Source organism: Ciona robusta, chromosome 4, assembly GCF_009617815.1.
Source record: "Ciona robusta chromosome 4, ASM961781v2".
Taxonomy (NCBI): Eukaryota; Metazoa; Chordata; class Ascidiacea; order Phlebobranchia; family Cionidae; genus Ciona; species Ciona robusta.
Window position 1 is genome coordinate 907371 of NC_143238.1, and position 23582 is coordinate 930952.

At 35.0% G+C, this 23582-nt stretch overlaps 4 protein-coding genes and 2 long non-coding RNA genes across 13 annotated transcripts; 2 read left to right on the forward strand and 4 right to left on the reverse strand.

Annotated features, from left to right (window-relative positions):
- Positions 1–356: 356 nt before the first annotated feature.
- LOC149736329 (uncharacterized) lies at positions 357–3712 on the reverse strand. Of its 7 annotated transcripts, none has more exons than XR_016384900.1 (6): positions 2836–3675; positions 2600–2774; positions 2264–2363; positions 1912–2017; positions 1627–1831; positions 357–1120 (listed from the first exon to the last, which is right to left on the reverse strand). It is a non-coding gene; the product is annotated as an uncharacterized LOC149736329 (long non-coding RNA). The 7 variants fall into 7 exon arrangements; XR_016384901.1 differs by having other exon boundaries at positions 2875–3674; XR_016384902.1 differs by having other exon boundaries at positions 2600–2781; positions 2875–3674.
- LOC149736330 (uncharacterized) lies at positions 3018–4997 on the forward strand. The gene is made up of 4 exons (XM_089876661.1): positions 3018–3143; positions 3278–3460; positions 3538–3736; positions 4329–4997. Exons 1-3 carry the CDS (start codon positions 3018–3020, stop codon positions 3712–3714), a joined length of 486 nt encoding a protein of 161 aa, XP_089732787.1. The 3' UTR covers positions 3715–3736; positions 4329–4997.
- A 574-nt stretch (positions 4998–5571) lies between these two features.
- LOC149736331 (signal recognition particle receptor subunit alpha-like) lies at positions 5572–12943 on the forward strand. Its single transcript, XM_089876636.1, has 14 exons — positions 5572–5835; positions 5996–6079; positions 6370–6530; positions 6801–6961; positions 7182–7314; positions 7907–8063; positions 8162–8289; positions 8775–8884; positions 9399–9485; positions 9785–9957; positions 10257–10470; positions 10912–11037; positions 11522–11658; positions 12263–12943. The coding sequence occupies exons 1-14, from the start codon at positions 5713–5715 to the stop codon at positions 12386–12388; spliced, it is 1920 nt and encodes a 639-aa protein (XP_089732762.1). The 5' UTR covers positions 5572–5712; the 3' UTR covers positions 12389–12943.
- Positions 11521–15183, reverse strand: LOC149736332 (actin-6-like). Its single transcript, XM_089876646.1, has 5 exons — positions 14607–15183; positions 14379–14543; positions 14193–14308; positions 13949–14132; positions 11521–13364 (listed from the first exon to the last, which is right to left on the reverse strand). Exons 1-5 carry the CDS (start codon positions 15112–15114, stop codon positions 13141–13143), a joined length of 1197 nt encoding a protein of 398 aa, XP_089732772.1. The 5' UTR covers positions 15115–15183; the 3' UTR covers positions 11521–13140.
- A 594-nt stretch (positions 15184–15777) lies between these two features.
- On the reverse strand, positions 15778–22396 carry LOC149736333 (ammonium transporter Rh type B-B-like). The gene is made up of 9 exons (XM_089876642.1): positions 21812–22396; positions 21322–21514; positions 20830–20980; positions 20619–20763; positions 19863–20026; positions 19653–19790; positions 19453–19586; positions 18958–19144; positions 15778–15952 (listed from the first exon to the last, which is right to left on the reverse strand). The coding sequence occupies exons 1-9, from the start codon at positions 22029–22031 to the stop codon at positions 15857–15859; spliced, it is 1428 nt and encodes a 475-aa protein (XP_089732768.1). The 5' UTR covers positions 22032–22396; the 3' UTR covers positions 15778–15856.
- On the reverse strand, positions 16595–18803 carry LOC149736334 (uncharacterized). 2 transcript variants are annotated; one of them, XR_016384895.1, is made up of 4 exons: positions 18443–18803; positions 17933–18107; positions 17748–17823; positions 16595–17543 (listed from the first exon to the last, which is right to left on the reverse strand). It is a non-coding gene; the product is annotated as an uncharacterized LOC149736334 (long non-coding RNA). The 2 variants fall into 2 exon arrangements; XR_016384894.1 differs by having other exon boundaries at positions 18163–18801.
- Positions 22397–23582: the final 1186 nt, after the last annotated feature.

A 23582-nucleotide genomic window follows, 5' to 3' on the forward strand; every position in this document is an offset into this window, starting at 1 on the left:
TTGAATACATCTGCTGCTGTCAAGACATAGTCCGTACGAACAAAAGAAATTCTCATCCCGGATACTTATCGTCTTAGCCTACATCACTGCATCCATTTGCGTTAACTTTATATATTGAACATTATTTTACTTTTAAACATTTTGCGTTATTTTTACTGTGCAAACTTTATTACAATAAAATTTATAATATAAACAGGTACTACGTACGCACTATTGAAGAAAATATATTTAAAAGATGAGCAGCAATTGTTGTATTCCGGGTTGCAGTTACACAACTCACAGTAAAAACAAATTTTCTTTATTTACAATAAAAAGACCAGAATTTGGAAGAACAGAGTCAGAAAGATTACATCGCGAACAACTTACAAAATTTATTTTGACATTACGAGATCCAACGAAAAATGACAACATAAAGCTCCTGCTCCATAAGGAATCGTTAGTGTTTGTTGTTTAAGAAATGTATCTAAAATAAGTAAGCACTGTCTTTACATTCAGGGCAGCAATATGTGAACAGCACTTCAGAAATTCTGAAGTAATAAAATTTAAAAAATCAAAAAGATTGGTAGTTGGGGCTCTACCTACATTAAATCTGCCCCAGAAGTCTCATCCGAAATCAGCAGTGGTTAGTTTACTTAAAAATGGCTAATCCAATTTAACAATTAAACAAAAACATTTCGTCTAAAGAAAATTCGAAAGGCACCAACATTGCGTAAAGAATTGCCAGTTACAGTAAGACATCGGAATATTGATGATCTAATAAAATCCTGGAAACAACTATCACCATCATTGCAGGGTGTGATGAGAAATATCTAGTCATTACTAGTAGGACAATTTTCAAATCTTGTGATATTTAGACATTTGGAGTTACAACTTAAGAGGAGGGAAGTTTTGGGCAGAATTACATGGGGAGAGTTTTATACAGCCAATGATGAGGTTTCAGACTGTTGTTTAGTTAACTTTCAAAATGTAACAGATTAATAACAGACAAATACTATAATATAAACCGATTTTCAGTATCTGCATTGATCCAGCATTAACAGTAAACTGGGTTGCATTTCACGGATGGCGAGTGATGGATCTTGCACTTCTTGATGTTCGCACTTCCACTTTGTACTCCTTTCTATGTAAATATATTTAATTAATGAAACACAATCTGTTTTAGACAACACTTTTGCAAGTATTGAACTGTCCTGTTTACCACCCAGGTGATGCTCAAACCTACATTATGTGCAAAGGTACAATGACTGAAACAAAAAACACTAAAAGCCACTTTATACAATCGTGGCAATCAGACTGTATTACAGCAACAAAATTAATGCGGTCACCAGCCTGTCAAGTGTATGGTGAGATTTATAATTGTAATATAATAACATTAACAAAATCCTTGGCTTTAAAGTTTCAGCCACCTCATGCATGAACACATGCTTAAATTGCATGCGGTATGAGATAAAAACAAAATACAACAGGAAGTACTGCACGAAAAAAAGTATTGCAGACACAAGTGGGAGTGCAGTTACAGTTGATGAAAACCTTCATCAAGATATTAGGGTACCCACAGCTATTGTTTGCAATTTATTTTTATACTAAATTCAAAAGTATGACTAAAACATAATACAAACATCACACCTTTAGAACATGGTTCAAAATGAGTCTGGCGAAATGAATGACTGGCAGAAGATGTTTTTTACAAATCAATGTGACAATGCATCCAGGAGCACAAATGGCAGACGATATCATCCTGACATTATCCGCTGGGCTATAGAACTGTATTCCCGTTCGCCTGCTGCATATAGTCAGTTGATCAGCACAGGTGTCCTCATCCTGCCATCATCTAAAACTTTGCGTCAGTATAGGTATGAAAATTGAAAATTGACAAACAATTAAATTAAGTAACATTGTTATATTCATTACCTGATTTTGTTTGTGTAAAGAAACATTGGCACCAGCTCATGTGGAATTAATAAACTTGCTCTTCATCAACTGAAAAACCTTAAAGATTGCATTGAAGCCTACCTTACTGTGGATGAAATGAAAGGTTTAGTTGCAAAAATATTTTTACATACACGATTTAATAAATTATAATTCATCTACAGTGAAGGAAAATCTTGTTTATCGCTGTGGTAAACTTGTCGGGTTCACTGATTATGGAGATAGAATCTGTAATTCTTCATTAGCCACACATATATGCAGTATGTAGCAATCCTCAATACTTTCAAAACTAAAAGGAATTAAACATTTTTGTATTTGTTAGTGTTTTACTTACGATCATTAAAGAAGGAGATTTCCATTCCTCTGTCCTGGTGGCCTACTACCACTACTCCTGCATACCAACTGGCTACAATGTTTTGGGAAGCAGTAACAATCTGTGAGATGAGGAATGTCCACATTAATGCCATTATCGCAGATGGAGCATCAACAAATAGGAAATTTTTTGAACTTATAAATGGGTCAAAATTAGACATTCATGCAGAGTCGTATGCTGCCCCAAATCCATGTAGACCTGAAAATCCCATATTAATTATCAGCGATACTAGTCACCTATTAAAGGTTAGCAAAAAATTGTGTTTTTTTTGTAAACAAACATTAAATGCATACATACACATTTGATTGATTTGCAGACAGCAAGAAATTCTCTGTACTCTTCTAAGCCAGGTGGTACCAAGTACATGCATAAGGATGGCAAAGATATACTGTGGACCCACATTCAAGAATTATTTAGTTTGGATTCCAAAACCCCACTTCACAAGACAAATTTGGCACCCTTTCACATGAACCTAAATTCTTACAACAAAGTAGTTACTATACAAGTATGTTGTTATAGTTGTAACAACTTACTATTATACTTCAGATGAGTGTATTAATTGCAAAACAAACCTTGAGCTGGAGAGTTGGTGTTGCCTTAAAGCAAGATGTTGGCGGTGCAGATGGTACAGCAGAGTATGTTTTACTAATGGACAAGTAGGCTATTATACATTTTAACATACTAATTACTAACCTATAACAAGTACAACTTTACTATGAATTGTCCTTTTAGATGGTTTAATATTGTGACTTGCACTGCTAAAGATCCAATTCGTGCAATCGATGATGAAAGGCTAATCTGGCTATCTAGAACTTTCATTCCATACTTACTGGAATGGCGTGTAAGTAATTCACTAATAACGCAACTTTACCCAACGCACCATTCTACACTCGAACATTAATTGGAAACACAATGTTTTAAATGTTGTTTCACCCTAATCCTTTTTTCTCCTTTGCTAATTTGTATTTTTTACAGAATGAAGTTGACAATAAATTCTCATTTGAAGAGAAAAGAATTATGGCCAAGCCCACCTGGGAAGCTCTTATTTTTACTACAAAAAATATCATAATAATCACCGAACGATTGTTAAAAACAATGGCCTATGTGTGCCTTGGTACATTGACCCAAGATGTTTTAGAGGCAACATTTGGAAATTTGGTACATTTATTTACAAGTTATATCTGTGCAATAGGTGTCTTACTGCCAATAACAACTTTTTTATGTTTACGTCACAGCGGTCTTACATGCGACGAAATACCAATCCTGACATTAGTCAAATAGGATACGGGGTGACAGCAATATCACAGCGTAAAATCATTAAAAAGATAAAAGGTGGCAACACAACCTTCGGAAAAAAAAATCCTTGGACGAGTGTTTGTAACGAACCAATGCCAAAACGTACTAAGTTTTAAAAGCTCTCATTTAAACAACAAAGTGAGTAAATTATGTCAATGGAATTGTAGAAATTTCAATTTAAACAAGGAAACTAATTTTGAATTGTAACTTTTACATATATTTTTTAAGGTGCCTCTTAAACCTGGTGTAAACTTTGATGATTTGGTTTTATAACTACGAAAAGCATATTTTGCAAAGTTGTGTCCTAATACTTTAACAAATAGTTCTGCAATGAAGTATAAAACTTTAACAATGATAGACTTGTTTTGCCCAGACTCACTGCACAGCATCTCACATAAATTTGTAAAAAATGGGTCCTGTTTTAGCTTACTTAATATTATTTTGAAATTCATCTCCTTTAAACTTTTACTGGTTTCTATATTATGAAGGTAATATTGTTTTATTAACATTTGCATCAACGCCTCAGTTGGAAATAAGAGGTGTTTTCCATCCATTTCCATTAAATTTGCAAAACTACCTTCAGGCTCCTCCTTTGATAAGTAACTTATAACCTCTCCTGATTCTGGAAATTTCTTTTTTGCTTTTTTCAACAAAAATCCTCCGATATATTCAATAATCTCTAAAATGTAGTATACCAACTTAACTGCAGCATTTACTATTTACATTTTAGGATGGTAAACTATACCTGTTTCTCTTGCATCTACGCCTGCAACTACAATCTCTGACTTATTTTTGTTGTAGCCTGCAACTGCATCAAACAGTTTTATCAACAACTGTGCTGCATAAAATTGAGGAAACCCAAGCAGTTGAGACGCATTCAAACAATATTTTGGATACAAAGTGTACAACTTTGGAAGACTTGAATCCTTATTAAACGTTTCCATTATTTCACCAATGAATTTTGCACATTGTTGAGGCATAGTTAGGTCTGCTGGAGTATGAGGGGTATTGTATGCCCGAAGCATTTCAGTTGCTAGATTATAAATAATCTGTATATCTGTAGCTGTAGGCGTAGCTGATAACTGTACTTCTGTATTTATGTTTTTTACTTTACTTTTCTCTGTTTCACAATAAACATCAGCTTCACAAATAACCTCACAAATACTTTCCTCAAATAAACTTTCCCATTCACTCCAACTAAACATTTTTTCTTCAATCTGAGCTGGACTAGCTTTACTTGAACATGCCATTTTGTAAATAAAATTTAATATGTCTTTACCTACAAAAACTGTAGAATTATTTTACGTACAACACAGTCTTTAAAATTATTTGTTTCACAGTTTGTATATTTCCATAGCACACACAGAACTGCCACAAAAATATAAACAACAAAATATTGGTCATGCTTGCTTGTGGAGTGGCCGCGCTACCAAAACTCATTTTTTAAACTTTTTCCGCGAATTTTTGCTGAAGTATAATTTAATAGCGCTTTTATTCGTTTTATATACGTTTGGCGGAAACGATCTTAATTCTAATTGACGATCAATTCAATGACTACAGCAAAAATGTGGAAGGTAACATTTTTGACAGAAACGCACAGCAGCAGCCTAAAGTGAAACAAACAAGGTCACATGGGATCGGCACATTCAAGCGTGACGAGTCTGCGCAATTAACCATAGCGGCAAAGCAGAGTGTGCACTCTATTATATTAGTTCTCTATGGTCATACTTTTTAATATTTCATACCCAAGCCCCCATTTTTTCGAAAAATTTAATGTTTCATTTTGTAGCTATTACGTAGCGCTATAACATATTCCAAGCTGGTGCGTGCGAAAATCCTATAAATATGTTTTTATGACGAATATTAATATTCATAATTAATATTTTTTCGAATTTTAAATTTTTGATTTCAGAATCGGTACCGCTGGGGTCTAATTAGTACAGTGTCCAAATTTTAGGTTGGTGGCACCAGTAGAAGGTATCGAAAATGGCCGCTACATTATCTGTATTCTAGGATCACCTTGGTATCATAAGTTCATAACTAGTCAACACTTTGATCTACAGGCATAAGTGCATTATAGGTAGCTGCAACGTAACTGATATTACTTCTAAAAGATGTTGGATTTTTTTTCAATTTTTTCTAAAGGTGGAATAGTATTATGGTGTTACACCTTTCAAGGTGTAAAAGCAAGCTTCACCGAGCCAATCAATGCTTTAATAAAGACCGTATTGCTACAGGTATGCTATTTTGTCCCAACATGTTTTACATAGTTTCAAGCGTTCTATATTTGTGGTTCGTACTTAGTTCCTTTATTTCGATTTCCTGATAATTCTTGTTGGTTTGATTTATTATGTTCTGCATATTCACAAACAGAAGGTATATTATTATCTCCTTTAGGAAAGAGGTGGTACGTCTCACTTCACACATGGTGCGCTACAAATGCAATACAAACTGGATAATGAGTTTGAATTAATATTTGTGGTAAGTTTCACACTGTATGATTGGGATATGTTTTTCTCTAATTTAAATAATTTAACAATGTTCAGATATAAGGCTTTCCGATTATTTAATTTGTATTAATTCGATTCATTAAAGCCAATTTTAATTTCGTTTTCAGCTACTATTAGACTATGGTAGTATTAACTAACATTGAAGGTTTAAACATTTAAATGTTATTTTTAAATTTAAATGGTATTTAATTTAAATGTTGGTTTAAAAATTTAAATCCGATAAAGTATATACCACAAAGTAAAAACATGTACTTTTTCTAGGTTGGTTACCAGAAAGTGTTGACTTTGTTGTACGTGGATAAACTGATTACTGATGTACACAGAGATTTTCGTGATAGATATCGTCAAAAACTTTTGGATGGATCTCTCTCATGGATTACTCTTAATTTTAGCTATGATAATCAATTCAGTATACTAAGAAGGTAGTGTTGTTATTTTGTAGTTTTTGTTTTTTTACGGTTACAGACATTGAAGTTATAATAATATATAAAATCATTATATGGATACAGCCCTTAACCGATTCATCTAAATCGGAAGTAATGCTAATATGTATATTAAGTAGGTTTATTGTCCCATATTATAACATACCAGGAATACAGCAAATCAGGAATACTTGCTTATTTTCTTATCATTTTCACTGTCTGTGAATTTAGGCAATTAACACTATTATAACTTTAATTTTATTTATACAGCAATGCTGAGGTAAAGGAATCAAAGAAAGTGACAACCATGAGAACTTTTGACAAATCAGAAAAATCAAAGAAAACCATCAAGTCGATGACCATTGATAAGAATAAGGATGCAAAGGATGCAGAAATAAAAAAGAAAACAAACAGTCCAAAACCGGAAAAAGGTGTAAAATTTTTGAAAATATATAAACTGTTTTTTTTTTCTCTTGATCAATAAAGTAATAATAATAATGTAATATGCTGTTTGTTTAAAACATTTTATTTATTCTTATTGACAATAAGGTTGATTTTTATGGAAAATTTGTAAATGCCAAATACATGTTATATTTATACTTTAACTTATAGTTTGTGTTTAATATTTATGTTTGCAATTATTTGTTTCAGTTGTAAAAGCAAACGTTGAAGCACCAGCAGTTCAACCAAGTGTTCCACAGCCAAACAACACATTAGATCCTGATGTAATTGCTCGCAACAGAGAAGCATTAGCTAAACGTGCAGCTGCATCAAAAGCAAAGGGGTAAGCTGCCAAATCCTGATGTACCGCATTCTTACATACTTGGCAAGCAGGAACAAGTGATATGATTTCTCAACTTGCCCCGTCGCAAAAAAATCAGACTAGAATCACGAATATAATGATAGCTAAAGAAACACTAATGCAGTACAATATACAGTATTTTAATTTAACACACTTAACAATTATTACTTTAAATAGAAGTGGTAGAAAATTTGACCACTTCAGTTGTGTGATATATTTTACCAGGATAGTTATTCAACACCAGCGGTTCCCAAACAGGGGTCCGTACAGGGTACAGCAGTTTCTGAAGGCCCACAATAAAGCGATGATTGTAATTCAAAACCAAACATGTTAATTGTAGCAAAACAAGTGCACCCTTCCCATTAAATAGCCTACCGTATTTGATAGCTTTTGCTTTTCCTTTCAATGGTGTGATTGCATTTTTCATATAGCATTCTTTGATTTTTAGAGGGCTGCGTAATATCAAGTTTTTTGGAAAAGTTTCGGAACCGCTGTTCTACACCATGTTTTTATATGAAATTTATATGTTATCATAGAATAAGCAATACTTTCAAATGTTTCAACTTTTATCCAGTAAAAAAGCTGCTCCAAAGAAAACTGGAAAATCTGCACGAGTTTGGCAGAATGGTGGAAATGCTAAAGATGCAGAATCTCTTGATAGAAGTGGGAATACTAATAAAGATGCTCTAACTAATGGTCACAGTCATGATGATAATGTAACAGCTGAACAGGTAATGTTAGTTTAACAAATTTGATAATTGCAGATTTTACTTGTATTTATATATATATATATCATTATCAATATATGTATATACTATGTTTTGTGCAGAAAAATTGGGTAAACACATCGAGCAAAATCCAAGATTTGGAAATTGATGAAGAAGAAATATTGGAGGACGAGGAAGAATATGAGGATGAAGATGTGGAGGAAGACGTGGAAGAACAAGCTAATACAAAGTAAGTGAATATTTAATGTATCAAATACATGTGTGGATGATCATGTATGTAGTATGTACAGGGGTGGTAAGTTCTGGCCCCTTGCATTTTATCCTTTACACCAAAGTAAAGCACTTGGTAAATTTTGTGTCATTTATATAAACCTAACAGTGTTGGAAGACTTTTGAGGGGCTAGCTTGCACCACTGCCTATCTCAACTTTTATTCTCGTGGTCCACTTATATTTTCTAAATGATTCCAAAGTCCACAATTGGAAAATGAAAACAGCCTTTTCAATAGTTATTGTAGGTTAAGAGTGATGCAGTATTTAATTTGCATCAAATTTTCCCTGTCAATTGGAATTCTTGTTTTTCTGTGTTGAATTGTGCAGCACATATATCTGATTTAAATTCTGTTGTTATAAAAACCAATATGTCTGCTGGGGAATATATCTGCTTTTTCTAATTAGAAGCAAGAGTGACAGCAACATATGCTTAACTGCTGCAGGAAATCATCAGGAGGGATTTTCAGCATGTTTCGTGGTCTCGTTGGTTCTAAAGCTCTAACCAAGGAAGCTTTGCAGCCGGTGCTTAATTCTATGAGAGATCATCTTATTGGTAATTACAATTAGAAAAACTTATTCCTATTTGACAAACACAACAACTCAAAAGTTTTGCCATATGGTTAGGAAAGTTACAACATTTTAATGAGGTGTAACTGTTAAGTTGCTAAGTTATGGAACAATTAACTAATGGTCCAATACTAAACATTCATTATAGAAAACAGGTGTTTTTATGAACCAGTATTGAAAGTTTATAGGTAAAATTCCTTTTATTCTATAAATTAACTTCTAAATTTTAAAAATGCCCAAAAATGCCAGTGGAACTATTAACACAATATTAATAGTTAAACCTACACTTTTGTCGATAAATATTGCCAGTATTTGTTTAACCTTTTTAAAAGTAAGTGTTCGCAGTGGCCACGATGCATATAATGATTTATGAATAAGCACATACAAATAATATAATGCTTTACAAATTAATGGTCGCGAGTATTACTACACAACATTTTGTTTCATCCTGCTTTTCATAGTTGTGTATAGGAAGTAATTAACAATCATAATCTTTCCAGGCAAAAATGTGGCAGCTGATATTGCAGAGAAAATGTGTGATTCTGTTGCCAATAAACTTGAGGGGAAAATGGTTGGAACTTTCAGTAGTAAGTATTTCTTGCTTAGGTGTTTTACTAGGTGTTAACTGAGTAATTGGCATAATGTATAATGTTAGTAACAGTGTGTTTATATAAACAAGGTACTTTGTAATCCTATTTGATTTTACAAGTTATACCTAACTACATTAGCTGTAGAGACCGCTTTTCCCTATTTCACCAACCTAGCTTCATGTTGAAAACAAAATATAATTTAAAATATCTCAATATTGCAATTTCGCATAGTGTGGCTTGAGCATACAGATCCCACTTAGTTCAATGTTGTTTTAAATTTATCTTTTATTTATCAGCCATTGCTTCCACTGTTAAACAAAGTCTAAACGATTCACTTGTGTTGATCCTCACACCAAAGCGCCGTGTTGATATCCTTCGTGATGTGTTGGAGGCTCAACGTGCTGGCAAACCATACGTGATAACTTTCTGTGGTGTCAATGGTGTTGGGAAGTCCACCAACCTTGCTAAAGTAAGTTCAACATAAACGGTATACCTTAAAACTCCATTTTGATAAGTGGTTTAGCTGTAGAGACATCATATCATACCATAGAACCTCGGCTGTCCCGGTTTACTGCAATACCCCACTGTACAGACTTATTACATTGTGTAGTTTTATATTAAATAGTAATTGCAAAGCACTGAAGTAGGCCTTAACCATTGGGTTCCTACAGTCTTTACATACCCGTAAGGCAGGCATGCAGTTACATAAAAACAGTATGTATACAGTATACCTGATTACCTGTTTTAACTTTTTTCAATTCCATTAAGATTTGTTTCTGGTTAATGGAGAATGGCTTTCGTGTGATGATAGCAGCTTGTGACACGTTTCGTGCTGGAGCAGTTGAACAACTGCGAACCCACAAGACGCGTCTCCATACACTTCACCCACCATCCATGCATGGGGGTAGGGATGGTGTGAACTTGTTTGAGAAAGGATATGGTAAAGATGCTGCAGGAATCGCTATGCAAGCCATTAATGCAGGTAATGTACATTTCTTGGCGGTGTTTTCAGCAATTTATAATCAAGAAAGCCAGAAGTAAACTATAATTTCCATATTGGTGCAATGTCACTTGTCAGGACTCAATCATACTTACAACACCACAAGCCATTAAAATTTATAATTAAACGTTCTACGTAAAGTTAGCTTAATTTGTGTTAAATTGAAATGGTGGTCTTACAATGCACTTTATTAAACAAATAGAAGAAAAACTTCCAAGCGTTGTGTCTTACTATAATCAGAAATACAGTAAAAATACTGTTTTTTAATTAGAATTATGCTAAAAGTTCAAAGCTGACAATTTCTAACCCACACACCATAACCATTAACCCCTTGACCATATTTACTAATGCTAACCCTTAAGATGGTCACAACAACAGAAATTACCATCATATTCCATTTTTTCCATGTTCTCACTCCTACAGCCCGTGAACAGCGTTATGACGTTGTATTGGTTGACACAGCTGGTCGTATGCAGGACAATGAACCTCTTATGAGGTCACTAGCAAAGCTCATCACTGTTAATTCACCTGATCTGGTATTGTTTGTTGGTAAGTCTTAGTGTATGTTATTATGTGTTGTTGCATATTTGATGTATCATTGCTTGTTTAAATTGCATTACGTGTTATCAGTTTAATATTTATATAAACAAATATACTGTATAAGATATATATAATATACAGCATCTGCTCATTCTCCTGTATATATTTTATATATTTGTCTTTTATTTAGCTAAAACCAATGGACAAAGTATGCTCATTGCTGTAAATACTAATTATAAGTGTAAACTACTAAACTAGTCTGCAGAAGTACATAACCTTGATGTACAGTACAGTATACAAGTTATGAATCTGTTAAAATATTACAAAATTTGATTTTTATTATTATTTTATCATTATATTTTATTGCCTTTTACATTTTGCATTTATTCAGTTATGTAAATCAGCTACACTAAAGTGAAAGTCACCATTTTTAACACAATGAATATATTTCTGCGTAACTTGAATATAAAAATATAATTTTCTTCTTCCACAGGCGAGGCATTAGTTGGTAACGAGGCTGTTGATCAACTTGTTAAGTTCAACCAAGCCTTAGCTGATTATTCAAACGCTGAGAACCCACGAAGCATTGATGGTATCGTGCTTACTAAGTTTGACACCATTGATGATAAAGTGAGTGTTTTAATATGTCTTGTTTATCATTAATATTCTGTATTTGTGTAAACCTCAGGTTTCATGGCATATTTAGCTACAGGACTTCACCCACATAGATTATAATAGAATCCTCACATAAAGGCTTTTATATCATAAAGGCTTTCATATCATAAAGGCTTTTATATAGAAGCTTTAGAGGCTTTCAACCTTAATTTTTATAACACGACTGTCGTATTTTATAAACCTTTAACTCAAAAGTCACTTTGGGATACAAGTTGCATTTATACAGAAAAATAAATACATTTAAATTTGCATACTTGTTACAAGCGGGCACAGATGTTCAAGTCACAACATACAGTAGGGTTGGGGAAGATAGGACACATTTTAACAAATTTCTCGTCCCATTTAGTAGTAAACAAAGAGCATTTAAAGAATTATAAAACCGTATCCTTGCGGCTGCCATAGACTGTTGTTAATTGTTTCAAACCCGATCAGGATATTTGGATAATTTGTACTAAAGGTGTCCCGTCTTCCCCCACCCTACTATATGAAGTTGGCATGTTATAACACGGAGTTGACACTCCATGTTATAGAGGCAAGTAAGTAATTTTATTGGTTCTAGGTTGGAGCAGCAATTTCAATGACATATACAACTGGTCAACCAATCGTATTCGTCGGTACAGGGCAGTCTTATCCGGATCTCCGTCGTTTGAACGCCAAAGCTGTCGTCCATGCACTACTTAAGTAACTATGCAAGGTTATAGTTGTTTACATGTATATATACCACATAATCTCTGTAATTCGGTTAATGGTTTTAAATCCAGGTGTGTTAAAATGATACATTATTTCAATCAGTTGTAGATACATTACAAAATGAAAAACTGCCTAGCTGCATCTATATATCTAAATTAACTAAAAAATAGAAATATGGACAAACTATTATTACATTACAATGTAAAATTGTGACAAAATCTATGATATATCTTTGTTTATCAGAGTTTCAAGTACTAGTCTGCTACCTACCTCATTGTGTAGCAGATTTATAAATAGCAATGTACATTTTTACCTTGCTGACTGACCCCATGTGAGCTTTTCAAATGTAAAAGTGTTCAATCAGTTTGTTGCAAAATTGGAAATCTTTGTTGTTGATGTTTTCAAGTTGCAGTTGTGCAATATTTTTATCCGCTAGCGGCGTGTTTGTTCCATTTGTTTTTGCCTACCGGTGTGTCCGGTGACGTATCGTGTAAAGATTCTCGGTGAAATGTGTTTTTCATTTGTGGGAGAATAAAGTTAATATCTTGTATACGTTGTTTATTCTGGCATTATGACCACGTTGCGAGATACATTTGCTCATAATCATGAATTAAAATTATAAATCGAGCAGTTTTAAATTAAAAACTTGTAGCGTATTATAAAAACAGTGTGACAATTTAAAAATTTTAATAACAAAGCATGATTTTTTTTAATAACAAAGCGATGATTCCGGTTATAAATATATATTTAGATAAACTCGATATTAGATCGTCTGGTGAAGCTTGAATAACCTTCTTCCTCGTATTCTAATTTTGTGATCCAATGACTAGGGTGTCGAAATATCTCGGAATAAGCGGAACCTCCAAGCCATGATGTTATTTGAGCAGCGTTTTCTCGGTCACGTACAAAGTTAGGTGTAATGCTTTGGGGAGTAATGCGATCTAACTCAACAGAAAGACGGTCTTTAAACCCTGTTAAGACAGTATACATGTGTATCCGTGGTTAGAACGCTGGTTGTAACGGAAGGACCTTGTGGATTTAATTCTCGCTGCTGCCAAACGTATTATAACGGACGCCGTCACTTATGTGTTGTATAAATTCTCACCCATACATTACAACAATAATATAGAAAGGCCAAGAAACCAATAATTTACAAAGATATACATTCGCGGTAACTCGTAACCGAGCAAGAGCTCTATAAAACAAGACAACCGTGCTATAACGACTATCGCTGCCCCGCGATATATTTATGAGTAAATATAAGCTTCTTGGGCAAAACACATTATAGCCAACAATGGTAGCAGAGTCGAGCCTTGAATCCATTACCTCTGGGTTTGAGGTATGCGCGATAACCAACTGTTGCAGGGTGCGGACAAGTTGCTTGGTATACATAAAAACAGTTTACCCTAAAGTTACATACGTGGTAATTGTTTTAACAGTACTTAATCTTTTTAGCAGTACCAAATTGAGTTGGACGTGATATGTACTAGAAGTCGGTCTAAGTTGCCTAATTTGTGGCCGTACTAATGTAGCGTTATTTCGTACAAATTCCTACCCCTTAACTTCACTCCTCCGCCGATCAGCTGAATATTATTCATAAGTTCAGCTCTGTGTTCGATGTTTGTGTTTAAAATAGCCAAAGCTATCACATCCACAACACTTTTAGAACGAATTCCCTGTAACTCTGGTTGAAATAAAATTTCAGAGCATCGAAAAAGCTCATCCCCCAAAGGTATTGTCTAAAAATATTTTTTGTGTGTTAATACATAGAATTTGTTATAATATTGTGTTTCTTATACTTGTCCGTCATTTAGCTGGTACGTTCTATGGCTGGGCCTCAGCTGCATTTCTGCATCATAATCTAATGATACGTGAGCCATCGTTTCCTTGACGTCTTCAATGATTAATTGCTCACCTACAAGATGTTTTATACGCGTCAAACTAGGCAATTCGCGTATTACTGAATGCACATTTAATCAATATACCTAGACGACACCACTCGTAGCCTTTTTCGAAATGCAAAATTCTTCTGAGATATTCAGTGACGTCATTCCCTGCTAGGTTAGTCCTCTCACAATGGTGCTGTTGAATTACTCCGCTTATGACTGGATATGCCTCTGTTAGTTCACCACCGCATCTTACAACTAAACCTATGAATGTATGATGATGTAAGACTTATTACAAATATTGAAGATTGTGATTAAAGTTCCCACCAGTAGATCTCCCTCTTGAGAGCAAACTTAAGAGAGGTTCGAACGCTATGCAAACTGAAGCAACGTCGAGGTTTTCAAACAGATGTGTCAGAACAGATCTTCTTCCATATTGAGTGTTTATAATGCTGCCAGTCACTAACACAGACCTATCTACTTGTGACCTTGTTACCGATTCCAAGGATGAAGTCCACACTTTCTCTGCGTCTTCGAGGTTGTTGATTACTCCTCTGTGAAATGGAAAGCGAAGCTGGGAGCTGCGGAGGTCTGTAAATGCGGCGGATAGCACTGACATGCTATTGTACCACGGTGGGAACATTCGCATATCAGATGCTTCACCAACAACACAATGATGAATTAATGGCGAAGGTTCGCCAGCAATTCCAACTTTACAAGTTGTTGATCCGCACTGGAGAATAATCGAGGGTTCGGTGTGGGATTGTTCTTCTATGAAAACATCGTCCAGCCCTTCATCAGCAGGTAAGGTATGGCTAATATTTATTCCTGGCATACTTGTATATACAGTGACTAGGCTCGCCTCTCACTGTGTTACAAGAATACCAGAGACCAACAGTAAGAATACTACACGATGTTTTATTTATGCATTAAACAAAATTGCGCTCATTTGTTTTATAGACATGATGCTGTCATACGCAATATTTGATGATGGGCTATCGTCGTGTTGTTTTTACCCGCTTAGTTACTACGTGTCAGAAACGTGGAAATGTTAGCGATGAGAGCTGTAGTATGTACAAAAAAAACATGTTTATTTCCTGTTCACTGCATAATATGAAAATTTATACCAAAAGTGCAGCGAAAATATCTGCTCATACGTCACATGTTTAACTTTTTGGGGCATTGTTACATATTTTTTATGACTTGTAATTTGAATAACCCATTAATGACCGCTAGTATTTGGAACAACGTATGTTACGTGTGACGTTGCCCAAGCTCGAATACTTCAAGGACCTATCAATCGGTATTCACGGATCGAACTCGGTAACATATTTACAAATGTTATCATCTGATAATGTCATACGTGTTTTTATACTTCTCTAAACAATAAGATTGATTAGTTCTCTGTTGTTTTTGTTAGGGTAGATATTGCCTTCATCACAGAGCAAACTTTTGAACCCCAAACTGTAATGCCTTCAGTCAATATATTCAACAAAGCGAGTGGTTTTGTTGTTTTATTAGTGTTTAACACCTGTTACGATTCACATTTGTTATTAATTTACAAGAAGGAAGTAGTTTCAAGCAGAAGGTACCAACAAGTCTTCGTTTTCGTGATCAGACTTATTTATTGTTTTCTCCGTTTCACTCTTTTTCTCTTCGATTTCCTCAGGGCACTGTACATATATATATATATATAGGACGGTAATAGGATAAGCCTTTGTAGTGTAATATCATAGTATACTGAAGTGATAGTACGCTAACGAGACCACGTGACCACTTTTCACGCATGAGTGCACAGTTGCACTTCGCCCGACAGTTCAGCCAGACAGTGCAGTATAACAGTGCAAGGCAGAGTCCGTATATAAGCATTTTTATATGTTTATATACGGAAAAGGATCGCGAAAATTGTTGTATAATGTACAGTGACACATTTTTAATAGTTTAGCGAATTTGACTGATCGTTTGCGTAAAGAAATTACATTTGTAGCCAGATTGGAAATAATCATCATAGAGTAGCATATATACAATGGCCTCTGCTTAAACGAAAGTTTTCTGGACGACCTATTTGCTGATTCACTAACCACAGGTAGCACCAGATATAAGAACTTTACAAGTAAAAATCTCAGAACTTATGCATTGAGTTCTGATCTGGCAGATATTCAACCCACTGTAATTATTGAAGATTTCGGAAACAATTCTAATGCAATTATTGACATGATGGAGAAAGTGCCTGGACTGCTGAAATGCCCATATGCAGACTACCTGTATGTGCTCCAGCAAATCTACATTCTTGCTGTGAAGAAAACACACAAAAATCCAAGGGAAATTGATTTTAATGCAGTGTTTCATAAAATATGGGAAACAACATTTATGAAAATATTTATCGATCATTTGCTGGATATACATGGTGATAGGGATGAAGAGGACAGCAGTTAATGTAGTATTTTTAACTAAACAGGAGCATATAAAATTATAAATAACACAATTATCGAGAATGGTCACGAGGTGTATGAAACAGAACACCTGTGTTATAACATGGTGATAGGGATGAAGAGGACAGCAGTTAATGTAGTATTTTTAACTAAACAGGAGCATATAAAATTATAAATAACACAATTATCGAGAATGGTCACGAGGTGTATGAAACAGAACACCTGTGTTATAACGACTGTCGTTTTCCCGGCACACATTTGTAAATATATGAACGCTTATATTTTATTTTAACACATTGCTTTATTTTTTCTTTGTTCTTTTCCTGCCCTTTTATTATTCTTGTTTGAACTGTATTTCGAAAATTTTATTATAATACCGACCTTTAAAAAAGAGTTTTGCTCTGGGTGCGATCAGTTAGTGCTGTATAAATGTTTTATTTATTATTCAGCTTATGCTTATCATGTGTATACAGTTTAAGAAGCGAAAAGTTATCCATAAATTTAAATAGCCTTTTGCCTCGACTGTGTCGATCTGCCCTGCTATCCTACCCAATACATCATTTCTCAAGGTTTTTTTTGATAAAGCAGGACAGAGGCCCTTCCTTGAGATCAATATTAGGATTATAGAATAAAAAAAACGGTAAAAGAAAAAAAGTTACAACTTTTTTCTTCTGGGCATCGGAGCATCACATACAGTGGTCCACATATTTTTGGTTCCGAATGTGGTGTTCCCACCTTTAATTTTTTTGATAACTTTTCTTTGGGTAGAGTGTGCAACAGAATATCCAAACTGATGTATATCTGGGTCTTGCATTCGTCTGCCCATTTCGCGCTAAATAAAAACATTCTAATTAATATAAAAATATTTGACAGAAAAAGGGTACTTTGATATATCGTTTTGTTTCACATTCATAATTGATGTTTATTTTAAGAATTTGGGAAAATTACTGTAAAATTTGTAAACTGAGTAAGTTACAGGAAATTTGTAAATTTACTGTAACTTACTCAGTAACATGAGCCACAAACATTGCTGTACCTTCAGCTCCCTGGACAGAATCCAAGTTTTTTGCCACCTGTAAACTGAAGATATCTTTCGCCAGCTTAAGATTCACCTTAAAAGATAATAAACTTGTTTTTAAAACTCCAAGTACAATATAGAAGGTGCAAGTTTAAAACACCATTAGTCACACAAATGGAAATTGCACGTTATTAAATATCTACCTTGGAGAAAGGATTTAGATGAATATGTGCCTTTGTTAAACGGGTTCGAAATAACAACATGGTTGATTGTTCTTGTTCGTATAGCTGGTCAATGTTGCCATAAAATATCCATGCCTTTATAATTCATCAACCGAGTACCAGTAAAACCCGATGAACAGAGTGAATTTCTGACAGTCTGCAAAAAAATATTTGAATATTAAAAATTAGAAATAAGAAAAAAAGTAGTTCACCTTAAGCAAGTGTGGTGGATCGAACAAAGAAATATAGGCCGTTCTTCTGAAAAGGGATTTGGGGCAACCAGAACAGAATCGTAATCCATGCCCCCAGTTGAACTTACAAGTTTAAAAAATACTCTATTGATGTTTAATCCATCTGCTACAACGCAGTGAATTGCATTAGAATTGTTTCCGAAATCTTCAATAATTACAGTGGGTTGAATATCTGCCAGATCAGAACTCAATGCATAAGTTCTGAGATTTTTACTTGTAAAGTTCTTATATCTGGTGCTACCTGTGGTTAGTGAATCAGCAAATAGGTCGTCCAGAAAACTTTCGTTTAAGCAGAGGCCATTGTATATATGCTACTCTATGATGATTATTTCCAATCTGGCTACAAATGTAATTTCTTTACGCAAACGATCAGTCAAATTCGCTAAACTATTAAAAATGTGTCACTGTACATTATACAACAATTTTCGCGATCCTTTTCCGTATATAAACATATAAAAATGCTTATATACGGACTCTGCCTTGCACTGTTATACTGCACTGTCTGGCTGAACTGTCGGGCGAAGTGCAACTGTGCACTCATGCGTGAAAAGTGGTCACGTGGTCTCGTTAGCGTACTATCACTTCAGTATACTATGGTAATATAGTAGGGTGAGGGCAAAATGAGACACTGTTCATTCTATTTTCTTGATAAACAAAGAAAAAAAAACACTCAAATAATTATAAAACCGTATCCTGACGACTCCGGTATTTTACCGCAGAGTACTGTATTGATATTTAAATATATGATCCACTTACATCCCAAAACACCTCATCCTCGAAAAGTTCTTCAGCACTTAAATTATCCCATACAGGCAGCTTCAACAAAAATCCGGTCAGTGTTCCACTGAGTAAAGCTATGCAGAGAACACACACCAACGCAGCGATTTGGTATCCACCGTTTTGACTAGAAGTTCGAGAAGCATCCTTGAATAGCTCATGGTAGCTGAAATATGGATATTCATTAAAATAATGAAGGAATGTCATCTATTTTTTTCATATGAGGCCGCAACGACTGTCGTTAAACACAGGTGCCCTGTTTCATACACATCGTGCCTGCCAACGAGTTACTACATATATGTAACTTTGTTTGTTAATATACCTTTTCTGTTGCTTACACCTCGAAACGCTAAATGGAATACTGGGTTGTTTACAAATGTCTTACCCGACGGGCCGACGACACGAACGACAACACAGTTATGGCATTAGCTAATTAGGCCGTGTCACAGCATATATAAAGATATATTTAAATACCTGTCTTGGTAAGCATCTTTAGTTGCTATAGTAGCAACAATAGCACTAATCACCGCACCCAGAATTCCCGGCATTCCGTGCAAATTGTGTACACCGCATGTATCGTGTAGTTTGATGTTACGTTGCAATACCGGCTATTAAATTAAACACATGTTACGCACTGCACATGTGTGTATGGACTCATTTACAACGATACGCACCTGTAAGTATCTAAATCCAAGCGTAGACACCGAAGCAGCAGTTGAACCTACAAGGAGAGCACCAAATGGTTGAACAATTAGATCCGCGCTTGCTCCAATTGCCACGCCGCCAGCCAATGTTGCGTTTTGTATGTGCACCTGATTAAAGCATTTTAGAACAAACATTGACGTCTCGTTGAACATTTTTCATTACAAAAACAAGTTTCTTACCATATCCAATTTATTTTTCTTGTCAGTAACGGCAGATAAAGCAAAGGTGACGACCGTACAAGCAGAAAGACTAAGTACGGTATTTATAACCGCACGATGTCGCTCCGTACCCGACGCGGGTCCAGCATTAAAACTTGGCCAATATAACCATAAAAATAAGGTTCCTTAAACAAAATGTAAAATTTATAATTTGGTAAAAATAAATTAATTTTTACGTTAAAAAATAAGCAAATCGCAGCTTTGTAGTGTGCATGAAATTTAATTTAAAAAAGACATTGAATTTAATATCGACGTTGATAATGAACAGATTTAAAATTGATTACTTATTAACCTCCGCTTAATTAGAAGAGACATAGGACTAAATGCCTTTTATGTTTGTATTTACACACGTTTGACTTTATGTAATACAGAATCAATGTAGTAGACATGTTAACATATTTATGGGTATGATTTTTATGTACATAAGGTATATAGAAGGGGGAAGATGGGACAATTTTTCATTCTATTTTCTCGTCTCATTTGGTAGTAAACAAAGAAAACTCACAGAATTATAAACCCGTATCCTGACGACTCCCATTGACCGTTGCTATTTATTTATAACACGATAAGGAAATTTGGACATTATGTGTTATTGGTGTCCCATCTTCCCCCACTCTACTATAACATTAACATAGCAAACATAATATGCATACGATTTGTATGTATATACCCTTAACAGAACAAACATAAAGCGTGTTAGTTTAAGTTAATACTTACCGATCATAGCGAAGATGTCCGAATGATATTCAGAACCTTCGTTTTTACTTAGGGTCTGTGATTTTTTGTAAAGCACGCGTGCAACTGCCAACCCAAAATAAGCACCGAAGGCGTGTATGAACATCGACCCGCCCACATCTGTGACCTGTAAGTTAGAAGTGGGTGCTTAAAAATCCCAAATTTTCTGTTAACACAGCATTTTTACACATACCTGCAGTTTCACAATCCCGACATATATGCTGACATTATAACATACAACTTCAATGGTCGCCATCACTATAAGTTGTACCGGACTTGCCACGCCAAGAATGGCTCCGAATGAAATAAGGACAGCAGCCACGGCAAAATCAGCTTCTAACAAACTGTTGAAAAAATAACTATAATAACGTACATGGGGTAGAGAGGCAAATCGTGCCGAGTCGGATAGGCCCCTCGACAAGGACCTCACCCACATACAATGTCGTACATGTGGTTTGCATTTTGTTCGTTGCAATATTACACATATCAGCAAAAACGTTATTATATTCAATAAAATTCCGCAGAATAAAAGTAATAAAGTTTGACTATATGGGGATAATGGGGTGAAAATAAGACTATAACTCCTATATCTATAACGAAATCGCAGTTGAAGGTATGTTTTATCTATAAGCTGTTATAAATGTTAACTTATAATTGTTAAAAAACAAACATTTAAATACTTAACCTTTTAATATCGATCAATATTCGTCCTTCGTTTGAACCAATCATACCAAACCAACCGTTGACCAACGTCGACCACTCTATGACGTAACAAGTCAACAGAAAGTTGAACCCCACCGAACCGAAGCCGTGACGTTTCAAAAACGTCATCAAGAAACCAAAACCGATCAACATCATAACATGAACATCTTGGTATACTAAAAGTTAGGAAAAAATAAGTGTTAAAAATGGGAATACTCTATACATAGTCCATTTATAGCGTATATGGTTTGGTGAGGAAAGAAACAATTAAGAACGGTAGTCGTGAGCATACGGTTTTGATTTTTTTTGAATATTCTTTGTTTGATACCAAATGGGGCAAGAAAATAGGATGAAAAGGTGACCCATCTTTCCCCACCATACTGTACAACAATTTAGTACCATAGTATTTCGCAGGATAATAGAAACGACAGTACAGCTATTTCTATTACTTTAAAACCAATAATAAAACTAACTTGGGTAATAATGAGCAAGAGTGGTATGTGTAGTTAAACTGTTGTTCCGAGGTCCAGCAGCCACATCGTAATCGACGAAGAGACCAAATAACACGAGGAGTATTGCTTGAGCCACCAAAAGCAAGGCTGTTGCTTTCCCTCTTGTATTACTGTGTGCAAAAAATAAGTGTTTTAATATATAGCGTACCATATAGGGGAAGATGGGACACCTTAAGCACATAATATCCAAATATCCTGTTCGTATTTTAAACAATTAACAACGGTTTTTGGGAGTCGCGAGGATATGGTTTTATAAGTAATTAAAAGTCCTTTGTTAACTTTTAAATGTGCCGAGAAAATGGAATGAAAAGGTGTCCCATACTCCCCCCCTATACTATATAGTGTTCTTGTGGCAGTTCAGCGGTTCCACATGCTTTAAGTAAAGATTTAATATCATATTTTCTCAGTCTCGGTGTAAAATATCTCTTCTCGACTTTGTACTCGCGCACATGCTTTACGGTATTTAAGCCCTCCTAGTTGCGGTTTGGGAAGGCAGACAAGCTCCCCAATACTAGGCTGTTATCACTGTTTTCTGTAGCTTGCTTTCGTTTGTTTGTTGAATAAACTGAGTCGATTATTAGTGTTATAAAGTCTTTACTCTTGAGAGGGATGTGAGCTGTGCAATCTGTATACGCTGAGGCGAGAACGTATCGAACCTTTGCCCTTTGCCGCACCCCCAACCGCCTATTGTTTTGCCCTTTGCCGTACCACCAACCGCCTAAGAACACGTGCTTACGCACACAATTTATCATTTATGAATACGATTAATTCAACAAATAACAGGTGTGCCTATTTTCTTCCTTAGTATATACCTTTCATAATCCCATATATACCGTCAATAACCTGAAGTATAATTTCAGTGAATCGACGGAAATCCCTGATCTTACAGGCCATAGGTCTTATAATGTTTACATGGATCAGTACAGTATTTAACATAGTTCCTTGTAAAGGAAGTGGTATGCGACACGAACAGGGTCGTTTACCACCGGCAACATGATATTGTTTTACTTGGTTGCACAGTCGTAATTTCCTACTATGAACGAGACAATTTTGCTGCTGGCTATATTAATTCCAAATTAAGAAAAACGACTTATTTATACCAACTTTGGTTATTAAAACTAACAAGCTTTTCTGAAACATTATTTGTTCAATTCTTAATTTACCTCATATTGTAGCTCTTCCGGTTTTAAACTATTTAACTCAATTGCGTAGTTTGCACCAACTGAACGTAGAAAGGCGCCCTTGCGCGAAGGCAAACAACTCGACTTCTTTCTTTCTCTTATTATCTCCTCTTTTTTGACGTGGCGTTTGTGGGCGTTGCCGCTGAAGTGGCACCACCGATTGTTGCAAGCTTGCACGGAAAACACAATGTTTACTGCGGCCGCTATATCACCAATGCTATGGTTTCAACAAACATATGTTTAGGTGTCTATGGTTTCATTTTTAGCATTTAAAATGTTCGACAACTGTTGTCCGGACGAACAGTTTTCGCCTAAACTATACAATACAGATATATTTATGTTATGTTAGTTTCTACCTAATGTCGATGACTTGAATGTTTCCGGAAATAGAATCTCTAATTGCTGCGTGTATAGTAAGGTGCGGGGGCGAGATAGTATACCTTTCATTCTAACTTCTCGTTCTATTCGGTAGTAAACAAAGAACATTCAATGAATGGATGAGTTATAAAACCGCATCTTCGTCACGACTCCATAGACCGTTGTTAATTGTT

Bases quoted from the DNA above. Each gene is read 5' to 3' on its own strand.
- LOC149736332 (XM_089876646.1), bottom strand. From the start codon at position 15,114: ATGCCAGGAATAAATATTAGCCATACCTTACCTGCTGATGAAGGGCTG. The intron at 14,309-14,378 runs GTATATTGATTA...AACATCTTGTAG, and splicing joins CTACGAGTGGTGTCGTCTAG to GTGAGCAATTAATCATTGAA. The intron at 13,365-13,948 runs GTAGGAATTTGT...CTGTCTTAACAG, and splicing joins CGGAGGAGTGAAGTTAAGGG to GGTTTAAAGACCGTCTTTCT.
- LOC149736330 (XM_089876661.1), top strand. From the start codon at position 3,018: ATGAATTGTCCTTTTAGATGGTTTAATATTGTGACTTGCACTGCTAAA. The intron at 3,144-3,277 runs GTAAGTAATTCA...TATTTTTTACAG, and splicing joins CATACTTACTGGAATGGCGT to AATGAAGTTGACAATAAATT. The intron at 3,461-3,537 runs GTACATTTATTT...TTTACGTCACAG, and splicing joins AGGCAACATTTGGAAATTTG to CGGTCTTACATGCGACGAAA.
- LOC149736331 (XM_089876636.1), top strand. From the start codon at position 5,713: ATGTTGGATTTTTTTTCAATTTTTTCTAAAGGTGGAATAGTATTATGG. The intron at 9,486-9,784 runs GTAAGTATTTCT...TTTATTTATCAG, and splicing joins AATGGTTGGAACTTTCAGTA to CCATTGCTTCCACTGTTAAA. The intron at 11,038-11,521 runs GTAAGTCTTAGT...CTTCTTCCACAG, and splicing joins TGATCTGGTATTGTTTGTTG to GCGAGGCATTAGTTGGTAAC.
- LOC149736333 (XM_089876642.1), bottom strand. From the start codon at position 22,031: ATGTGCTTAAGGTGTCCCATCTTCCCCTATATGGTACGCTATATATTA. The intron at 20,027-20,618 runs GTAAGTATTAAC...ATTTTGTTTAAG, and splicing joins GGACATCTTCGCTATGATCG to GAACCTTATTTTTATGGTTA. The intron at 19,791-19,862 runs GTAAGAAACTTG...TGCTTTAATCAG, and splicing joins AGAAAAATAAATTGGATATG to GTGCACATACAAAACGCAAC.